The sequence below is a fragment of the Harpia harpyja genome, chromosome 6 (assembly GCF_026419915.1).
Source record: "Harpia harpyja isolate bHarHar1 chromosome 6, bHarHar1 primary haplotype, whole genome shotgun sequence".
NCBI classification, from domain to species: Eukaryota; Metazoa; Chordata; class Aves; order Accipitriformes; family Accipitridae; genus Harpia; species Harpia harpyja.
The window spans coordinates 22,704,388-22,724,123 of NC_068945.1; the positions used below are offsets into that span (position 1 = coordinate 22,704,388).

At 39.7% G+C, this 19,736-nt stretch overlaps 1 protein-coding gene across 11 annotated transcripts in view; it reads left to right on the forward strand.

Moving 5' to 3' along the window:
- MYBPC1 (myosin binding protein C1) overlaps nt 1-14,764 on the forward strand; it is an 80,664-nt gene extending 65,900 nt beyond the window's left edge. For 6 of the 11 annotated variants that reach the window (XM_052790397.1, XM_052790394.1, XM_052790396.1 and 3 more), the window contains 5 exons: nt 261-400; nt 2,141-2,300; nt 3,812-3,948; nt 4,837-5,023; nt 14,027-14,764. In XM_052790397.1, the coding sequence (XP_052646357.1) occupies nt 261-400; nt 2,141-2,300; nt 3,812-3,948; nt 4,837-5,023; nt 14,027-14,127 (725 nt within the window). In that variant the 3' untranslated portion in view covers nt 14,128-14,764. Of the gene's footprint in view, nt 1-260; nt 401-2,140; nt 2,301-3,811; nt 3,949-4,836; nt 5,024-9,588; nt 9,648-11,093; nt 11,134-14,026 lie in introns of all 11 variants that reach the window. The other 5 variants (XM_052790395.1, XM_052790404.1, XM_052790399.1 and 2 more) reach the window with 3 other exon arrangements.
- Nucleotides 14,765-19,736: the final 4,972 nt, after the last annotated feature.

Genomic DNA, 19,736 nt, shown 5'->3' on the forward strand with positions numbered 1-19,736 from the left:
TGTCCTTATGCAATTAAAGAGCATGTGCATATTAGAAACCATACACACAAAGTGGTCAAGTTATGTTTTTCATAATTCTGACATGTCTTAACTTTGGAAAGTTTTATTTTGCAACTGTTTCTTTTGATGTTGGTTTTGGCATCTGTGTGTTGTAAGAGAGAGAGAGAGAGAAATTGAACTAAGTGGAAGATATGCGTAGGAAAGACAGAGGCAGAGAAAGCAAAAAGTGGAAAATGTCAGCTGCCTTATTTTCGTTATAGATCGCCCAGGGCCACCAGAGGTTGTAACTATTGAGGATGTCTGGGGAGAGAACGTAAATTTATCATGGAAGCCACCAAAAGATGATGGCAATGCTGCCATTACTGGGTACACTATACAAAAAGCAGATAAGAAGAGTATGGTAAGTAATAAGGAGATATTTAAAAGGCTGATGTACTCATGAATTCTCACTTTTAAAAACAAAAAGCCTTACATGCTTGAATTGATGTAGGTGGACAAAGCATTGATTAGTCAGTGTTCAGAAAATCTGCAAGGCATCTCTAAAATTTGTAAAAATCGCCTATTCACTGTATCTAAAGCCTAGAAATGGAAATGTTTTCAGATGATGCCAGAGAGGAGGACTAAAAAGGAAAGGATGGGTGGATTTGAGGGAAGTAATTCTGCTTTTTTTCCTTTGTCTCAGTAGAGAAAATAAAACCCCCAAATATTAATTCAGAGGTCAGTAGGTTGCTACTAGTATCAAAATGTAGTGCTGTTGTTTTCAAACCTGTGATGTCACATTGTGTAAGTCATTGCCACTCCTTGCTATCCATGGCAAAATGGTACATAAGTAATTCGTAAACCGCTTTGAGATTTACAGATGAAAACTGCTATATAGAGATGTTTATTATTTTCATTAAACTATATTCATTAAACATGAATTTTACACTTCCTCAAGAGAGTAGTTGGATTCTTACATTTAGCACTTACTGGAAATCTAGGACAATATTTTGGGTGTTGCCTTATCTAAGGGAATCTTTTTGCCACCACCCCCCCTCCCACTTTAATATGTTGATCTGCTTCATGGTCTGATCAATTCATTCTTCCTGTGCCATTATTTCCCTTCCCATCCTTCATTTTTTCTTCCTCTTCGGACTGTAAGAAGAGATGGTCTCTGTACAGTGACCAGAACAATGATGTCCCCTGTCTCTAAATTACTGTGTTAAGGAGAAAGGAACAACAGTGGTGTCTGGGCTCCAGTGTGTCATGGATCATTCAGGTCATTGTTTCCCCACATTCTCCATGGTGGTCAATTCTGCAATTGTGGCACAGCTGGCCTTCTACAGAAAACTGTTTTCCCCAGAGGCATTTTGGCTCTTAAGGATGTCCAAATATCAACAAAAACTGTGGCACACTGAACTCAGAACAAGTTCATCTTTAGAAAAGCAAGAAAACCATGTAGGGCAGAGTAAAGAAAATCAAAACATTGCTGTGGTCATATTGCACTTTATATTAATTGCATTTTTAGCATTAATCTCTTTCATCTCAGTTTGTTATTTAGGTATTGTGTACTAGGATAGTACTTACATGCCCTGTTACTGCTGCCAGACTAAAGCGTTAAAACCCACCTCCCCATCTGAGCCTTTAGATATCAGAGGACCACCTGCATAAAATTACATTTCTCATGAACACTCAACCTGTGGAACAGCGTGCAGATTAGTGCATTGGCCTCTTGTGAGTACATGTTGCTGCAGACTGGTACATGCTACTACTTTCGCCCGCAGCCTGCAGTTTTCTTATCTGCAGCAGTACCTTCTCCGTCAGCAGCGTGGACTAGGAATGAAGGAACCTGCCTTGCCTCAAACAATACAACCTTTGTAATATCAGATTTCCTAAAATGAACCCTCCCAGCTAACAGAGTGTAACAATTCAGTAGGGTTCATTTTCCATTTGACTTTCACCGCTCAGTAGCGCACTCTGTGGTATTCTCATTATCACTCATTTCATTAATTACTGTTAGCTTCACTATTTTAGTATTCACTCACATTCCCTTAAAAGAAAAATCTTGCTCCTGCAAGCTTGATGATTCTTCCAAACAGTTAATGGTTGAGAGGCGCAGGGCGACGCGGGGAAGCTTACGCTCTGTGTTGGTGTCTTTCAGGAATGGTTCACAGTAATGGAGCACTACCACCGCACCTGTGCCACCATTAACGAGCTCGTTATAGGAAATGAGTACTACTTCCGGATCTTCGCTGAAAACATGTGCGGCCTCAGCGAGGATGCGACGATGACCAAAGAGAGCGCTTTGATTGCAAAGGATGGTTAGCTAATTAGCAGTTCCTTGTCAAAAGGGAAGGGGTGTGTTCAGAGGCTGGAGGGTGATGAGAGGTAAAGGCCGTATCTCTAAAGCCTTCACATGCATTCCTAGCCCCAAGACCAGGTACAAGTAGCATCTAGGACATTTTATATTAGGACTTCTTGGTTTGTCCACACAGTTGTGTTTTTTTAATTGAGAGTGGGACATTTTTCCCATGTTCTGACATTCTCTACGATCTTGGATCTCAAACTCATGTCACCGCTGGCAGACCTAAGTGGACAAGAGCTGGAAGAGGAGTACAGCAGCTGTTGGGTCAGAAGCAGGGGGTCACTGCCTCCCAGTGGAAACTTGGCATCAGCCAGGCAAATGCTCTTGCCCATTTCAGGCAGGATCCAACAGATAAGCGTAACCCTCGCTTCACATCCCTTGCAGGTGGAGCTGGACAAATTCTGATTCTGCGGTCAGAAATCCTGACATTTCAGAAATTGTCAGTTCGAAATGGTACTGTAAACTTAAAAAAACCAAAATTAACTGCCCCTTTATGGGAGGGAAATTCTACAAACAGGTGGTTTAAAGGAAGAAAATCAAACCAGATCACCTCAGTTTGTCTGAAAGGAAGGAATACGACTGCCATGATGCAGAGGACAGACAACCTGTACAACCCACACAGCCAGGCTGAAGGACTGAAAGTCCAGGGCACTGGACCCCACTTCCATTATTAAAAAGAAAACTACCTCTCTTTTAAAAGGGGCTCACGAGCAAAAGAATGGCTATAGGAATTGCTTTTCATCACTGCTTACTTGCCCTTGTCATGAGAGCAAGTATCAGGCCTAAGCTGCACTGAAGTCAGTATGAGAGTTTGGATCAGGTTTCAGTGAAGCAAAGATATTTAGTGATACCTGTGCACAGGAATAGATGTCAGTCAGTCCAGCTGTTTTAAATGCCAGCTTAGTTTGTGGGTGAAGGTGATTTATTGATGGTAATCTCCATTGCAGAGCAGGGATAAAGTGGAATTGAGAAACTAGATTTTACCACATTTTCCTTGTACAGAAACTACATCCATTCAGGTGTCTGTATTGTTAGTGCACTGTATGAAGCAGAAAGAAAATGGATTTTCAGATACAGAGCCAGTTTGTAATCAGAACAAACTGTGAAAAGTAATTGGCAACAGAGTGAACAAGGTTTGTCAGGGCAGACATCCCGCAGTACATCAGTCAGGACCCATCCTGTTCTGTAATACACAGGGCACGCTGGCAAAGACACAGAATAAATGTGTATTATTTTGTATACCACCTACTCAGGAAACAAAGAGAAGCTCTCAGACATCTATGCTGTAGCATGACCAAGGGCTGTAGTCATTTCGCAGGCTCACTTCCAGCCTCCCCTACAAGTGCAATTACTAGAGTCACTAAAGCAGTGCAGATCAGAACCGACTCTTTGTAGCCATTGAAGATGCTTGAGTATTTAGCTACATGCCAACAGTCTTTTTATAAATATTTTATTTTCATCTCATAGGTAAAGTCTACAAATATCCAGTTTACGACGATTTTGACTTCAGTGAACGGCCGTTGTTTACTCAGCCTCTAGTGAACACATTTGCTGTAGCTGGTTACAACGCTACATTGAACTGCAGTGTTCGGGGCAACCCCAAGGTACAGCAGAGCTCGTAACAGTATCAGTTAAAACACTAGAGAGTTTAACCTGACAATAAAAATTGTAATACCATTTTTACTGTTTGTCTCACTCACGAGCCATGCTGAAGGCAAAAAGAATGGTGGGGGCTCTAAAGAGTATACTACCTGTGTTACAGGCATTATAACAGTTACTAAATCCACAGATAACTCCGTGAAAGGGCAGAACCTCAGGAAAAGGCTGGGCTATACTGGGACCAGCACTTACAACAGCTGTACAGTTAATATATCAGTAAAGGTTGTTACTAAAATAAAGCCATAATTATTCTATAAAAAGCTAATTATGCTTTAAGTAAGTGCATTGCAGGAATACTCTGGGGACCACGCTGGTTCTCAGGCCCACTGTGCAATGCATCTTCCAGTTTCTTTTGAGTTGTGTCTTTTTGTGATCTATTTTCTGTTGTAAGAAACTGAACTGACCTAGTAAAATGAGAACTCAGGAGTGTTTAAGAATGTTTGCTGTTCACTCTCTACCTTCCCAGTTTCTGACTGTGGAAATTACTGTGAAAAAACATGCCTTTCTTATTGACTTAGAGTAATCGGATGTCAAAAGTTATTTCTCAGATGTTTGCTATCATTACACAGCACCTCTTATATTGATAATAGGCTTATATTTATGACTTTAATTATGTGATAGGAGCTGCACTGAAAAAATCATGCTTAAAAAGAGATGCATGATGCAGCCCATGTTTATGTTTGAGTTAAGGATTACGGTTTCCTTTCTATTACTACTTTATCTATTTTGTGTCATTTCTGGAATACTCAACTTTAGTTGAACATCACAAAAAGTAGTAAAATATTTCAGTTCATAGGTTTATGCATGTGGGCTTTCTTTTGTTTTTACCACAGCCCAAAATAACCTGGCTGAAAAACAAAGTCGTTATCATGAATGACCCAAAGTACCGAATGTTCAGCAACCAAGGTGTCTGTACCTTGGAGATCCGCAAACCCAGTCCCTACGATGGGGGTACTTACACCTGCCAAGCAGTCAATGAACTTGGAGAGGCAGAAGTTGATTGCAAACTGGAAGTAAAAGGTAAGGGTTTTAAAACATTGCAAGTGCCCTGTTTGTCTGAACACCATCTATATAGGAGTCAAAAGTATGCAAGGCAAATGCAAAAGGGAGTTCAAACAACTTTTTTAACTTTCCCAGATGAAAATATTAACTTGGTTAGGACAAAATAAACTATATTGGTTGCTTTGGTTTCTTTTTGAGGACCAACATGCTGTGCTTATGCTATATTGTCTTCCCCCCCCCCATGCTGATTCACATCTTCAGTGATTGCAAGGACTTCTTCACAAGTGACAAAAGGGTAAACTGTAACTCTCAGACCTATGCCACTTACCTAGAAACTCTAGTAAGACTCATCCATAGAGCTCTTTGGGAAAACGTTAAGAAAATCATCTTGGATAAGAGACACATCTCTGAAGGAAATGGCAAGGGGAAAAGGAGAGAAGGAAGAAAGATTAGTTCAGGGCAGACTGTCTGCTTTAAAATTATTAAACAAACCAAACATTTGCTTCAAAGGAAATTTGTTAGCAAAATCATGTAGCAAAACCCAGTATTGTTCCCAAGGACACAAGCTAGTTGATACAGTTGCTGTATTTGCTTTAAGAAAAAATATTCAAAACTACGGATTTTGCAAATACAGGGAAAGAGGACTAAATAGGTTAGCCTTCTACAACTGAAGACACACTTTATTTTCATTAATAGATAAATTTTATGAATTTCAGGGAGTTTAGGAATTTAGAGGGAATTTAGGCTAGCTGAATATAGCCCTCATTATATTATTTCCATCATGCTAGTCTATAATGAAAACCATAATATTTAATATCCATATGGACTGTATTGTGTTTATTTTGGATTTCAATTTCCATTTTCTGTATTTTCTCATGTATCTTGTCCCACAGCTCAAATCTGCTAGCAAGAAGCCATTGCAATAAATGTTTGGTCTATGAAGTTGAACATTTAACTAAATGTAATGAAAATATGCATAATATGTTTCTTAATTTTCATGATTTATTTTTAAGAGATTGTGTTTAAAAGGAGATGTCCTCATCCTGAAAGTATGATTGTTTTCCTTAATCACAAGCAAACTTTCTATTTCACAGCATAACAGAAGACCTCATCACCTGAGAGGGTTGCTTCATCTGTTTTTTTATACTGAAAGGCCAAGTTAGTTTGCTATTTCATTAAACTTCCTAAGTCCCCAAGCCCTAAAGTTCTTAGGCACGTTTACACTCAATTGTAACTTTTTAGTCTTCAGCACTTTGCTTGCAGTACAACCAAATACTACATTTTTAAATACAAGAAGCTGGTTTTCTCTGTCCTTTGTTTTACAAAGAATTTTTTACATTTAATGTGCAGAATACTGTGAAACATTTTTAAGATAAGACATAATTTAACTAATATCTCTCCATTTTAGGAAGTCCAAGCTCCAAATGTTGCCACAGATTACATATTATTCTTCAGTAGTTCCCTTTCCAGCTGTTGTGAAATACAGATTCTTCTGTTGATCTTGGAACTTTTTTTCATTGAATATCAGGATGAATTACTTCATTGGCTTTGAAGCGTAATACAAACACCATGTTGTCACTCAGGCTCTCTTTTAATATGTAACACTTCCCAAGAAATTGTTCACCAGCAGTGGAAGCTGCTCTATGTTAAGAGTTTTTAAGAGAGAAGTGTGGAGAGATTTTTGCCTTTGATCAATACAGATGGGGAATTTCATTTCTTACATTTATGGACTGGTATCTGAAATAGGCTGGGAATGCTTAGACCCTTTTCTAGTCAATTAGAAGTAAAGTATCTAAGAGAAAAAGCTACAGTTCTGTTCATTAAAGTGGTCACTAGGTACAGCTGAGATGATGTCCCTGCTGATTTTTGCTGACAAATGTTTATTTAACTTTCATAAGTCCAGTTTTCTGAGTAGTGTTCTGAAATGGAGAGCACATGATACACTATGTTCACAGGCTGCCAGACCTGTCCCGTTCACAGCTGATTCTTTCCATAACAGCTGCATTAAGGATTAAAACAAAAAATGTTATGTCTGGCAACACAGCAGCAAACGTTTAGGGTAGACAACAGTCAGAGCAGTGAAGCACTAGAGCAGATTTCCCGCAGAGGTTGTAGAGCCTTTGGTACCAAGAGCCTTTAAGAACAGCTTAGAAGAATGACAGCAGTACAATTTGTTAGGATTATGATATGCACTAAATGACATCTCAAGATTGCTTCCAGCTCTGTCAGTCTGAGATTTTGACTCAGTTCTTAACGCTGCCGACGTACCCTAGCACCTCAGTCAGATTCAAGCATCCCCCCGATCGTTCATCCCACGGGAAACCGTGGATAGATGCATGGGCTTTGCATCGTGTCCTGAGGGTTGTATTAATCCTATCAGCTGGTTGCAGTACATCCTACAGTCTCAATTCCTCTGGCACCTTATCTTGGGGTTGCAGTTGAACATACCTTTGCTACAGTGAGAATGGGGCTGTAAGAATTATTCACTTTAGACAAGATTGAGTTCATCCTTCCCCACTTTTAAACAAAACCTCTCACACCCACTGACTGCAAAAGGCTTGTAGCATAGACACTTCTAGACTCAAAAAGCCTTCTTTCTTCTCAAAGAAAGTAATATTTACTTTAAAAGATGAACTGAAAATAATGGAATATGATGCCATAGACATGTTGCTCAGAGCAGCACTTTAGTTTTGCATCACACCTGGAAGAAGTCCTGAAAAATGCTGGCTGTTAGGATCCTACCTGGGCTGTGTGTTGTTTCTCTCTTCTTAGCTATGTGATGGGCTGTTTCATTAACCTAAATCCCACCTGCCCTAGTTAATGGTTGGCTTCTGAACCCAATTTCATGTCAACTGTCACCTGGTGCAGCCCCACTCTCTCCCACCAAGCTTGGTAGTGTGGTTCTCTCCCAACGGTTTGGGCTGTCAGTGGTCATCCCGGCTGAGATTCCTCTTTCCATCCTGGCAGGTTTAGCCATTACTTTGGACTCCTTTTGCTTAGACTAGTGATTTGTAGGGCTTAGACACGGGACAGCTGTTGTGAGGGTTCAGTGCTGACACTCTTAACATGATTGGCAGTTCGACTGATGAATTCAAAGGGAATAGGATTAAGTGAATACAGCAGCTGTAGCTTGGCTAACCAGGATAGGCTGAGGGTTTGCTATGTGATACAGATAAATGCGAATGAGTATTAAACAGCCAGAGCATAAAAACATAATTGCATCTTATTTCGCTCTTCTATTGACTTACGTGTTGAATCATTCTCTTAAATTTTCCAGCCTGTTTGTTCATTTAAGAAGGCTCTTCGGATCACTGCTCATCACGCTGACACAGAGCAAAGACTTAGGGATTTCTGACTCACTGGAAATAGACTGCAGTGTGTGTGTGTGTTTTCATATGTATAGCTTTAAACTGGTTCAGCTTTATTCCAGCAAGTAACAGTCAAGGTCCGGATTTGTAAAATGATAAGATACAGTTGAATGTTGCCTGAATAACAACAACAGGCTCAAAGCTATGCTACCTATCTGGTGAACATACCAGCTACAGTGCTATTATTACAGCTCTTTGGATAGTAAGTCATGCTAAAGAGCTCTATGCCATGCAACTGTATATATTGTAGTAAGTGAATTTTCTTATATTGGCTAGAATTTCTTTTATCCATCTATTTCTAAGGTATTGGAGATCTGAAATTTATGACGCATATATATACGTATATGCTCAGTCCTAGGAATCTCATAGAACTACTCGCAGAACAGTCTAGGGTTTCTGATTTTGCATAGTATTTGACCAACTGAGCAGCTATGAATACCCTGGCTATGAATACTATCAGTATGCTACAATTTTCTACTTTTTTAGCCATTTGCTTACATTATTTTAGGTGTAAAATTAAACCCCCTAGTTGTTACTAAATTTAATGCTCATTTCCTGAAAAAGTTTTAGTGATAATTATGAGCACAATAATAAAAATAATAAAATCTTATTCTGTCCTCATAAAAAGGTTTTGCATGTACTGATGTTATTTCAGACAGACAGTAGTTCATTCTTCTGTCTTAAGTTTTGCTGGGCAAACTTAAAGATGGCAGGTTTACGAGCTGCTTGGTACAATTGCACATGCAATGTTTTTTTTGTAAATATAAACGTGCTGTAAAAAGTCGTGTAATAAATTTTAGAGAAAAGAATAACTACCTCATATATCTTGAAAGATGATACATACACAGAATCTCATGATACATGTTTCATACTAATCTTACTACAGAAAATAATGTATATATCTTTTAAGTTTGTTGAGGTAGATCCATAAATATGGCTGTAAGTCTCCATTGCAAGCAGTAAGAAACTGATTCCTTATCAGCTTCACTGGAGCCAATGAAAAGATTCAGATAAAGCGGCATGCTGCTTTTATCATGAAACAAATGTTTTTGGAGAATGTTTATCTTAAGAGCGAAATCGAGGTTGGTGATCACTCTAATAGGTTGATGATAGCAAAGATGCTGTATGAGAAATATTTTTAAAAAAGGTGTTAACATCAACTGGGAAGAATTTCAAATGCGAATAAATACCACTATAAATATTCTAATTCTGCAGTGATATATCATGGAGTAATTAACCCAGGAGAACCATTCTTCTTGGCGGGGAATAATCAGGTTTATAATAAGCATAATCCTCTGGACATTCCATTTCATTCCCTTCCTTTCTTTCCACATGCAAACGCATTTTCTGCATGCAAAGTGTGTATTTATTTGCTTTTTTAGATTAAACTAGCTAGTGTCTCATGGCATACAATGTCTATGTCACATGAGCAAAGAAGGCCAAATTAATCAAGAATATGGGTATTTAACATCAGAGTTGCAAAGGTTCTAGACATATTTCTGCTATGTCACTGGGCATAGAACTACCAGGACCTATAAAGGATTTATTTAATGACTGTGACTACCTTTGACCAGAACACTTAGACCTTTCCAGGAGATAGAAATTTGCATCTCAAAAAAACAGCTCTCAGTTAGTTTGTAGAATTGTTGAAAGAACAGAAGTATCATAAAGTCATTTGCTGTGCTTAAAAGGCATTCTTTATTACAATTATTATTTGGTTACGAGTTAGTGCTCAGAATGATATTCCATGCCTGAGCTTGACCTACAGAGTCTAAGGATGAAATCTTGATCCAACCGAAATCAGTGAAAACTTTTTACTTACAAGCATATAATTTTACTTCATTTCCTCTAGAATTTACTTTAAATTCAGGTTCGGTGGGCTTCAGAGAATTTGGCTCTTTCTATAGAAATGTGTTTGCTTTTAACCTTGCCCAAATCCAGAATATTGACAGTGCAGTTTTAAAATTACAGAGATGCCCAGAAACCAGTCTGCAGTGTATTATGCATCCAAATTTAATATTTCAAACCTAAAACATGTTAAGAAATCAGGCTAGATAATGTTCCTGTAGTTTTTGAAGTATTAAGGTATTTTTCTTAAAAGACTACACTAGGTACAAAGTTGAGTGCTTTTATATGCATAGACATATATAAATGTATATATATGGGTGTTTTTGTAGAGTCAAAATGCTTAAAGGTAAGGGCTCGTATAGAGTAAATAGCATGCTTTAAGTAATGTAAATGTGGATATGTGACAAAGTACATACTTTAGTGCACAGGTATGTAATTAGTCTGTACTTGATTATTTTGCCTTATAGAGTTTCAACATATATATATATGCTTCAGTGTTATGTGTGTGCTTTTTTTCCCTGGTGGAAAATAGTATATATATATATGTGTGTTAGCTTCTTTGAAGCTACGTTTGGAAACTTTTATCATAAATGTCAGTTGCATAATTTGGTTCCAATCTATACTTTAGACTAATTACAGGATTTATAGTTACTTGTACATATTAATATAGCTTTTACATATTAATGATAATTTTGAAGTGGAACTGGATCCCTACCTTTTACTCTTCATGTGTTTCTATTCCTACATATTTTACATGACTAAGGATTAAAACGTCATCTTGACATAATTGTAAGCATAATTTCACTCAACATTTTCTCTCTACTTTTGTGTTTGCGATTAAATTGTTACTTCTCTTTCTCTCTCTCCCTTAGTTACACAGTAAGGATTTTTGAATGTATATTGTCATCTAAGGTAAGCTTTCATATGATTCTTGCATATGAAGCTTATGTCTGTTTACACGTCATACAATGTCTGCCTAGTATGGCATGATTTTCATTATTTCACTTAATGAAAATGTTCTTTATAATTAGTAGCGTGATAGTTTTAAGGCATATAAATTCAGATTTTTATAGTAATTGTTTGTTACGGTAACTCCTCTTAGTAGTACATCCCACTACCTTCTAATAATGCACATTTCAATGGAATTTAACAGTGCATGAGTTAGCATGATTAATTAGCATGAATAAAATGCAAGTAATAAAAGAGCATTTTGCATTTACAGTCAGTTATTTTCATATAGGAATATACCTCTACATAAATGAAATATTTATTCCACAGTTAATTTCATTTACAAATGAATGATTCGTATCACAACTTGCACTACATGAGTTGAAAAGAATGCCAAAAAGCATGCTTTTTTTTTTTTGTCTGTATTGTGCATCTACCTAAGGTCAGAAGCGAACACTTCTGCAATAATGATGGTGTTAAATGAGATAGTGCAGTCTCATGATCACTAGTAACTAATAGCACTTTAATTGGATAATCCTTGTGTTAATAAAGGTTATAAATTCCTAAAATCTGTACTCAGGATAAATGCTGTATCAGCTCAGTTGCATTTAGCTGAAGCATTCAGAGACACTGATATCTTCATCCTGGCAATGTACTTTTGCTTTAAAGCTTTTGGTGTGTTCCAGAAAAGGCTCAGAAGGTAAGTGCAGTTATTAGTGGGTGGTTTTGCAACTTGCAGAACAGAATACTCATGCAGACTCGTAAAAGGGATAGTAATGGTACATAGCTTTCTTACAACAAATGGCACCCTTCACCCTGAGAAAGGGCAGACTAATGCTTTTAGCAAAATATTTACCTTTTCCCCACTGTTCCTTCCAAATGTCATTTGATTTCAATGAAATTAACAGAAATAGCCATGTGTTTCATTTCCATGACATTTTTTTTTAATGGCATGAAATTTCACTCCTAATTTGGATTATTTGTAGTGAATTACTGCTTCTACAGCATGGGATCTGGGGTGCCCTGGCTGGTGTGTTAGACACTACACACATGTTTTTCTGGGCACTGAAAAGAAATATTTTGTCTTGGATTGCTAAAATTATTAAATGTTCTTCAAAAAATCTTTTGCCTTGTCCCTTTTTCCAGAACACCAAAGAAAACATCGAGTACTTCCAATGGCTTTCTTAAAAGCCCAGGTTTCTATTATAGCGGTGATTTAAAATAGGTTTGGTTCAGCTTTTTACTCACGGTGGCTAAGCCACAGTCATAAAGCACAAAGACCTAAAAGGCTGGCAATGGTACTTCTGATACCTGTTCAGTGAATATTGACTCCAAGCATCATAAAACTGGAAAATGGAAAAAAAAAACCCAAACCAACCAAGTTTAGTTTCACAGAGACAGGAAACAAAGTTTTGGCAGGGCTGGAGGAAGCGTTGAATTCAAAAAGCCCCTATTTGTCAGCAGGGCTTGTGAGCAAGGACGCTCACTGCTGCAGCTAAGGAAGATGCTGGCCACAAGTGGGGAGTAAGTCTCCCCTATGGCTCGGTGCAGGACCTCTGCCGTGGTTTAACCCCAGCCGGCAACTAAGCACCATGCAGCCGCTCGCTCATTCCCCCTCCCCGCAGTGGGACGGGGGAGAAAATTGGGAGGGAAAAAAAAAAAAGTAAAACTCCTGGGTTGAGATAAAGGCAGTTTAATAGGACAGAAAAGGAAGGAAAAATACTACTACTACTACTAGTAATAGAATATACAAAACAAGTGATGCACAATACAATTGCCCACCACCCGCTGACAAATGCCCAGCCAATCCCTGAGCTGCGGTGCCCCCCAGCCAACTCCCCCCAGTTTATACACTGGGCATGACATCATATGGTGTGGAATATCCCTTGGGTCAGTTGGGGCCAGCTGTCCTGGCTGTGTCCCCTCCCAGCTTCTTGTGCACTCCGCTGGCAGGGCAGTATGAGAAGCTGAAAAGTCCTTGACTTAGTACAAACACTGCTCAGAAACAACTAAAACATCCGTGTGTTATCGACATTCTTCTCATCCTAAATCCAAACCACAGCACTATACCAGCTACTAAGAAGAAAATTAACTTTATTCCAGCCTAAACCAGGACAACCTCCCACAGCTTTGAGATCACACACCAATAGCTTTAAGCGCTGGGAAAACTCTAGAGCTTTGAGGGAGTAAGCACCTGGATCCAAGGTCTGTTTTTATTCAAAAGTGAATCCAAAATCATTCTTCAGGCTTCCCCAGCAGATGAAAGTTTCCACTTTCATCACCTCTCTCTGGAGCCTAAAGGCACCTGTATCTAAAGTCCTGGTTTTTTTTCATATAATTCTTTTACATATGTCATCCCACCTGTTAATTTCAAGCAACATGGTAAATATCTTGCTAAATACTTATAAACCATTGTAAGACCCAACACTAGAATAATTAGAATGTCTCTGCATGTTTTCCACAACTCATCATAGTCAGGTGTTTTGTACATTGTTCGTGGGCTCACTTCCATCTCTGACTATACTCCACCCAGCCGGATGGAAAACCAGGAGGGTTATTCGAGGTGAAGCTTATCACAGACTATTGCATGGGGTGAGATAAAGGACTGTATAGATCACATCCCAGAAATGAAATTCACCCTGCACAAGAGGACAGGAAAGTTCTGTATGGTACAGAGATTAAATAATGGTTAATTCTCGTGCTGGACTTTTGAACAGGGATGAATTTTATCACATCTCAAAATGGAGTATGCACTAGGGACTGACTAAATCTTTGTTGCTTACGCCAGAAAATAAAGGTACAAAGCTGTTGCTCCAGGGACCCTTGACCTGAAGATTGTCTTATTCCTTGTTTGTAGGTGGGCTTTCGTTCTTCAGACTGCTGATGGATGGAGTGCCTCCGCATATCATTGATTCATATATGCGTGAAGTACAGGCAAACAAAACTGAGGGGAAGTGAGAGTCCGTCCACAGTGTTTCCTCCCACTGCGCTGGAAATTGGTAGCAGAATTACAGCATTTTAGTTCTTGCAATGACAGAACAAACGTGTGGTTGGGGATTTTCTTTTTTTTTTTCTTCTTTTTTTTTTTTGTTTCTTATTTGTTGTTTTGTTTTCCCTACCTGCTCTTACTGAAAAGAAAGAATACGCATGGATTGCTTTGGGGTTGAAATGAAATGAACTGAAGACAACACACGTTTTGTAATGTTCAGCTTTATTTTCTGTTTGATATTGTGTTCTGTTTTTTAATGAGGAAAGAGGAGAAGCTGTGTAATAAACATGAGGAGGCAGTCAGAGTTCGCGCTCGGTGGTACAAAGCAGATCTTTCTCAGACTGGAAGTACATGGATTACCCAGTAGCTGTGCAATAAGACCCTTGGAATACATACCTCTGATAATGTTATCTTATTCACCTGAGAATTGTTTAACAGAATATGGTTTTACTGTAACGTAATTAATACATATGTACTTAATGATCATTTAAGCTGAACATATCTTCCTTTAGAAGTTTTGATTTCCTAAATCCGACCCATCAGTCTCTCAACTGAACTGAAATTGTTTTATTTAATGTACAATAAATATGAAGTGTTTAAGATCTACCAAGTTCTTGTTCACTATTTTTTAAAGTTTTTTTCTGTCTCATCTTACCACATTTCTTGTTTAATTTCCACATACTGTAAAGCAGGAACTTGAGCCCACCACATTGAGGGGAAAATAGTATCAGCAGTCACCTAACCCAACGGGCTTACACCGTAAGATGCATGACCCAGAATGTGAGTGAAGTTAAATGCTATAGGTACATGCAATTTTGTATCTACATGTTTTGAATGCCAAGGGTGACAGCTTTCATCATTCTGGATCCGCCCCCATCCTCATCAATTCATGGAGCTCTTGTAGGTATTGTAGCAGGAAAGGGACTCAGACCACATCACTAGTGAGTTTACTATGCAAGGCAAAAATGCCTTAGATAAGGTAAAATGGCTACACTATTTTTCCAACTCTAGTGTCATTAACCTCCAAGTATTTCAGGAGCGGGGGTGATTGTCCGTAAGTCTCCAGCAAACTCTAAAGCACGTGAGACAGAAGGTCACACATAATTCGGCCAGGTTGTTGATTCCCTATTGCCCTGTCATTTATTTACCAGTTCTCACTCTGGCTATATAGATAGGGTAGGTTATGTGCTTACTGACTAATGATTGATCTCCAATTACGGTTTATAAAGACAAAGGTCTACTTAGACCAGTAGTACATTACAAGGTGGTTATTTGAGGTTAGCACATTTTCAAACATCCAGCAGTCAGTAATTATGCAATAATAAAAGAATGCGTTACTATGAACCACCACTGCTGAACGGGTGTTTTTGCAGTTGAATTACCACTTCTTTCACTTTGGGGATCTGAATGCATTTTCTCACTTTGTTCTGTAAATCTTACTCGCGCTGTGATCCTTTTTCTTCCTTCTCTCCTTTCTATCTTTGTGATTTCTTCTGTGCTGCCATCTGTGCAAGGAAGCAATTCTCCATTCCCAGTGATCCTAGATGCCCCCCCCGCCAGCATTTCACCCTGCTCCTGCCAAAATCATTTCTCTCCTACACATTCATTCACACCTACACATGAAAGAAGGCAACACATCTACTAAGAAGAAAATTTCATAAAGGATTAATAATTTCTCTTTATTCTGTATCTCACCAGTGAATCAGGACTCCCTTCATCTGTTTTGAAGGGCAGAAGGCTGTGGGAAAGGGTCAGTTTGAATTTACGCCATGCAGGTTTAAGCATTTAAGCACATGGCCCTCATTTAAAATAATATGAGTCTGTTGAGATATATTATAGTCAGCACCAAAAGCTATAGTTATTTTGAGTTTGTGCTTTTCAGTAAGCCAAAAAGGATGTGCATAGCCATCTGCACTTTGTATGCAATGATGTTTACAGCTTCAAGCTTATGTACCTATCTGCCTCCTCAGTCTCAATATACCGTACATAACAACCTGGAAGCCAGCATAAATCTCAGCTTCTGTAGGCTCTCTGCCGATGGAATTAGCTAGTCTAATTTCTACCAGATGCCAGCAGTGTTAAAAGACAAGCTGAACTAAGCTACTTTTCACTGTGTGAATGGTAAGCGTTATATTCGGATGCCCTTAATTCCTCCCCAGTTGTGTTGCCCAGGATTTGCCATTGACTGTCCCTCGGGCTCGAGATGAGCCACACCAACAGGACGTACTGGGTATCAGGCCGTGCGTGGAATCGAGCTGAGTGGGCATTAGTGTGCTATAAATTCATACTCTCGCTAACTGCTGACCAGCCAAGCCTCTGGATTAAAAATTAATTGAAAATGACTTTGAGAGGAATGATAGGATAGGGTGGGATAGGAAAGGGATTTCTAGTAGATCTAAAACATGCTGCAGAACCTTAAATAGAGAATAACATAAGATAAAGTTTTGATTTATGATGATCCCCTAATGGGATTCTCCAGGGATGGTGTTTGATAGATGAAATAAAGTCACCAAACCCACAGAGTTAAGAAAATGCTAATGAAATCTGCAGTTAATACCAGCTTGGGAGAATAAAGATGTACCAAAGACAACAAAAACTACAGGCAAAACAACCTAGAGAAAATAGAAGCAGCACATTATCATGTAGTAGAAGATATGTCCCAATGCTCCCAAGAAGAAATTTCTCCAAAGCCAGCTCACATGGAATTTCTGGGAAATTAGTGAACCTGAAAGAGACCTATGAGTAACAGAGGACAGCAAATAAAACCTGGCCATATGAGATAAAGTAACAGTAAAACACAAAAGCTCCAGGAGAAGTGAAACTAGTCGTGCTTTTATGGCTTACGGTTGTGTTCCCTGGTGTCTCACAATATGCGAAACCAGTCTAAGGCTTCAGCTAGTTGCATTATTCATATTACCTGTTTGCTATGTATGCTCTCCATCAACTAGTATGTGCTGAGGTTATAGTTCAGTAGCACCTTTAATAAGGATTCTCTTTTCTGCCCACTTTCACATATCTGGTAGGAATTTAGTATTTTTGAAAGCTCTGCCTTGGTGTTCAGTTTGACTTACACAGGTCAGGGCAAGGTATTACTTGGAATAAGAAGGCAGACCCAAACATGTATACAGATATAGATATACACACAGAGAAAGAAGAATCAAAGTTAATTAAAAAAAAAAAGGGGCATTATTTTTAAAGAAGCCAGAGGAAAATATTTTGTCTTCTCTTGGCTTGTTCTCCTTGCCCATGAAAGGGCATTTGATATATAGTTGTTACTGTGGTATAAATACAGATCCATTCTCAAACTGGAACTTGATTCTCCAAATTCTCTTTACGTGGAGCTTGATTCAGGCATTTTAGTTACCCATTTGCATTGAAAGATCATGGCCAGTGTCAGCCCATTTTTCCCTCATTGAAAACAATCTCACAAATATAAAAAGGGGAGGGAGAAAATGACATGAAAATCTTTTAAAGAAGGCTTAAATTGAGATATGCTGTTTATAAGGAAGTCTTTACTAAAAGTCAGAAATTTTTAAAAATATTCCTTAAAAAAAAAGTCTCAAGCTTCCTCTACTTTCTTTTGGGGAAAAAAAAAAAGTATAATATTGCTACCTTTTACAGAGTATTGTGAAGGAAGACTTACTTTATGAATGTCTTTTGCTGCATTTTGAGATTCTGGAGCAAAAGGCATTCTATTTTAAGCACAGTGTACTTACTTGATTTTCGTCGCTTGCTTTCCTGACTGACAAGTAAAGCTGCTGCTTTGCTGAAGCAGAGAGCATTTGGAAGCAAAAGTGTATCCTGAATACTGAGGAAGCACTGGAAGTCTAAACACACTGGACTTTAACTTCTATATTTCTCTCGTTCTATGCCTTGTTGCTGAATACTTTTAAAATTGAAACAAACCCTTCCCCCAGCTCAGTGATAAATTCAGCAGAGAATCTGTTTCTTCCTCTACTCATATGGCCCTCATTTTCATCACCACTTATCTTCCCCCCCCCCTTTTTTTTCCTAGCTGTTTTTTTTCCTTCTTCTTTCTGTTTTAATTGCTTAAGTTTATAATTAAGAATATGGATGCAATACTGGTTCGGTTATAATTCTTAAAAACATAAAAAATGTTTTCCTTTTATTTTCCTCTTGGTATCACAAAGAGCTTGAGCAATCTTTCCATAAATACCAGTACCATCACGTTCATTGACCACAGCGATGCACAGGGTATTAAAAGAAACAGTATTTTACCTTTTTCCAAACCCAGTGATTCCAATGGACGGGCAATATGGCTGGTTGTGAATCTGGCTGTCACACTTGCCTTTTGCCATTCTCTAGTTGGCTGTCATTGACTCTTTCTTTATTACATTATGTATTACCCCCTCCTTTGCTGGCAGTTCCTCTCTTCTCTGTTTGGTCCCTAATACCAATTGCTGTATTGTACTGTATTTACTGAACTGTAACTTAAATCAGCAGACTAATGACATACATAGCGTTTGGGACACACATACCACGTCAAGGGATTTTGAAACCACCTTTTCGCATGTCAAGCATTCCTGACCCTTGCAGTAGAGAAACCTACTCAAAAACGTATTATCAGACAGAGGGAATCGGCTCACTGTGGATAACAGGGAATAGCTCTGTCCAAGAAATTGTTTGGCCAAAAAGCTGCAGCCTCTGGCCCGCAATAGAATAACTTAGAAAAGGACTGCTGATTCCAAGAAGATGCCATTTGGGTGTATAATACTTGTTAGAGGCTGTCTTTTATATTTTCTACTTCATCTTTCCATCTTTCATACAGCTGCACGGTGCTCACCTTTCCTTGGCCACATTCAAAAACCTCACACCTTCCTAGAGCATCAGGGATACATGTAAAATCCTTCACATGACCAATTCAAATAACCTGACGTGCCACCATTTCCGAAAAGGCGTTATTTGTTTTGAAACGCCTTCTCTAAGCAGGTCAAGGAGGTGAAGGCGACCCAGCAAAACAGAGTCTTCGGGTACCCCGTAACACCTCAGACCGCCCCTGACAGCGGGCGGCGGGTCTCCTGCCCGCGACGGCGGACCCCTTCGCCGATACGCCGGGGATCACCTCCCTGCAGACGTGGCTGCGGCGTCCTGCCGAGGGCAGGGAGGTTGCCTGCTGCCCAAGCTCTTATTTCGCTAAGATGAACGAGGCGATTCAGAGGGGAGAGGGGGATTCAACCCACCCTGCCCGCGTCCAGCAGTGACGAGACGTGGGCGCGTAGGCCCGCCGCGCCAGGCCCCAGCACCGGCCGAGGCTGCCCACGGGCCTGCCGAAATGGCGGGCAGCAGGTGGGCACCGCCTCGACGACCGGAGGGTTCCCCCCGCCGCCGGGAGCCGCCACAGCCAGGGCAACCGGCCCAGAAACGGGGCCCCTGCTGCGCGGGAGGGAGGGAGCCGTGCACTCGGGGCGAGGAAACCAACGGCGGGCCGGGGGCGAGGGCTCCCGCCCCGCGTTCGCTGGCTCGGGGGCGGCGGCGGCCGCTGCCCTCCGGCAGAACGGCCGCTGGGCGTCGGCCTCTTCCGCCTCCCGCCGCTGCCCTCAGCTCAGCCCCGCCCCGA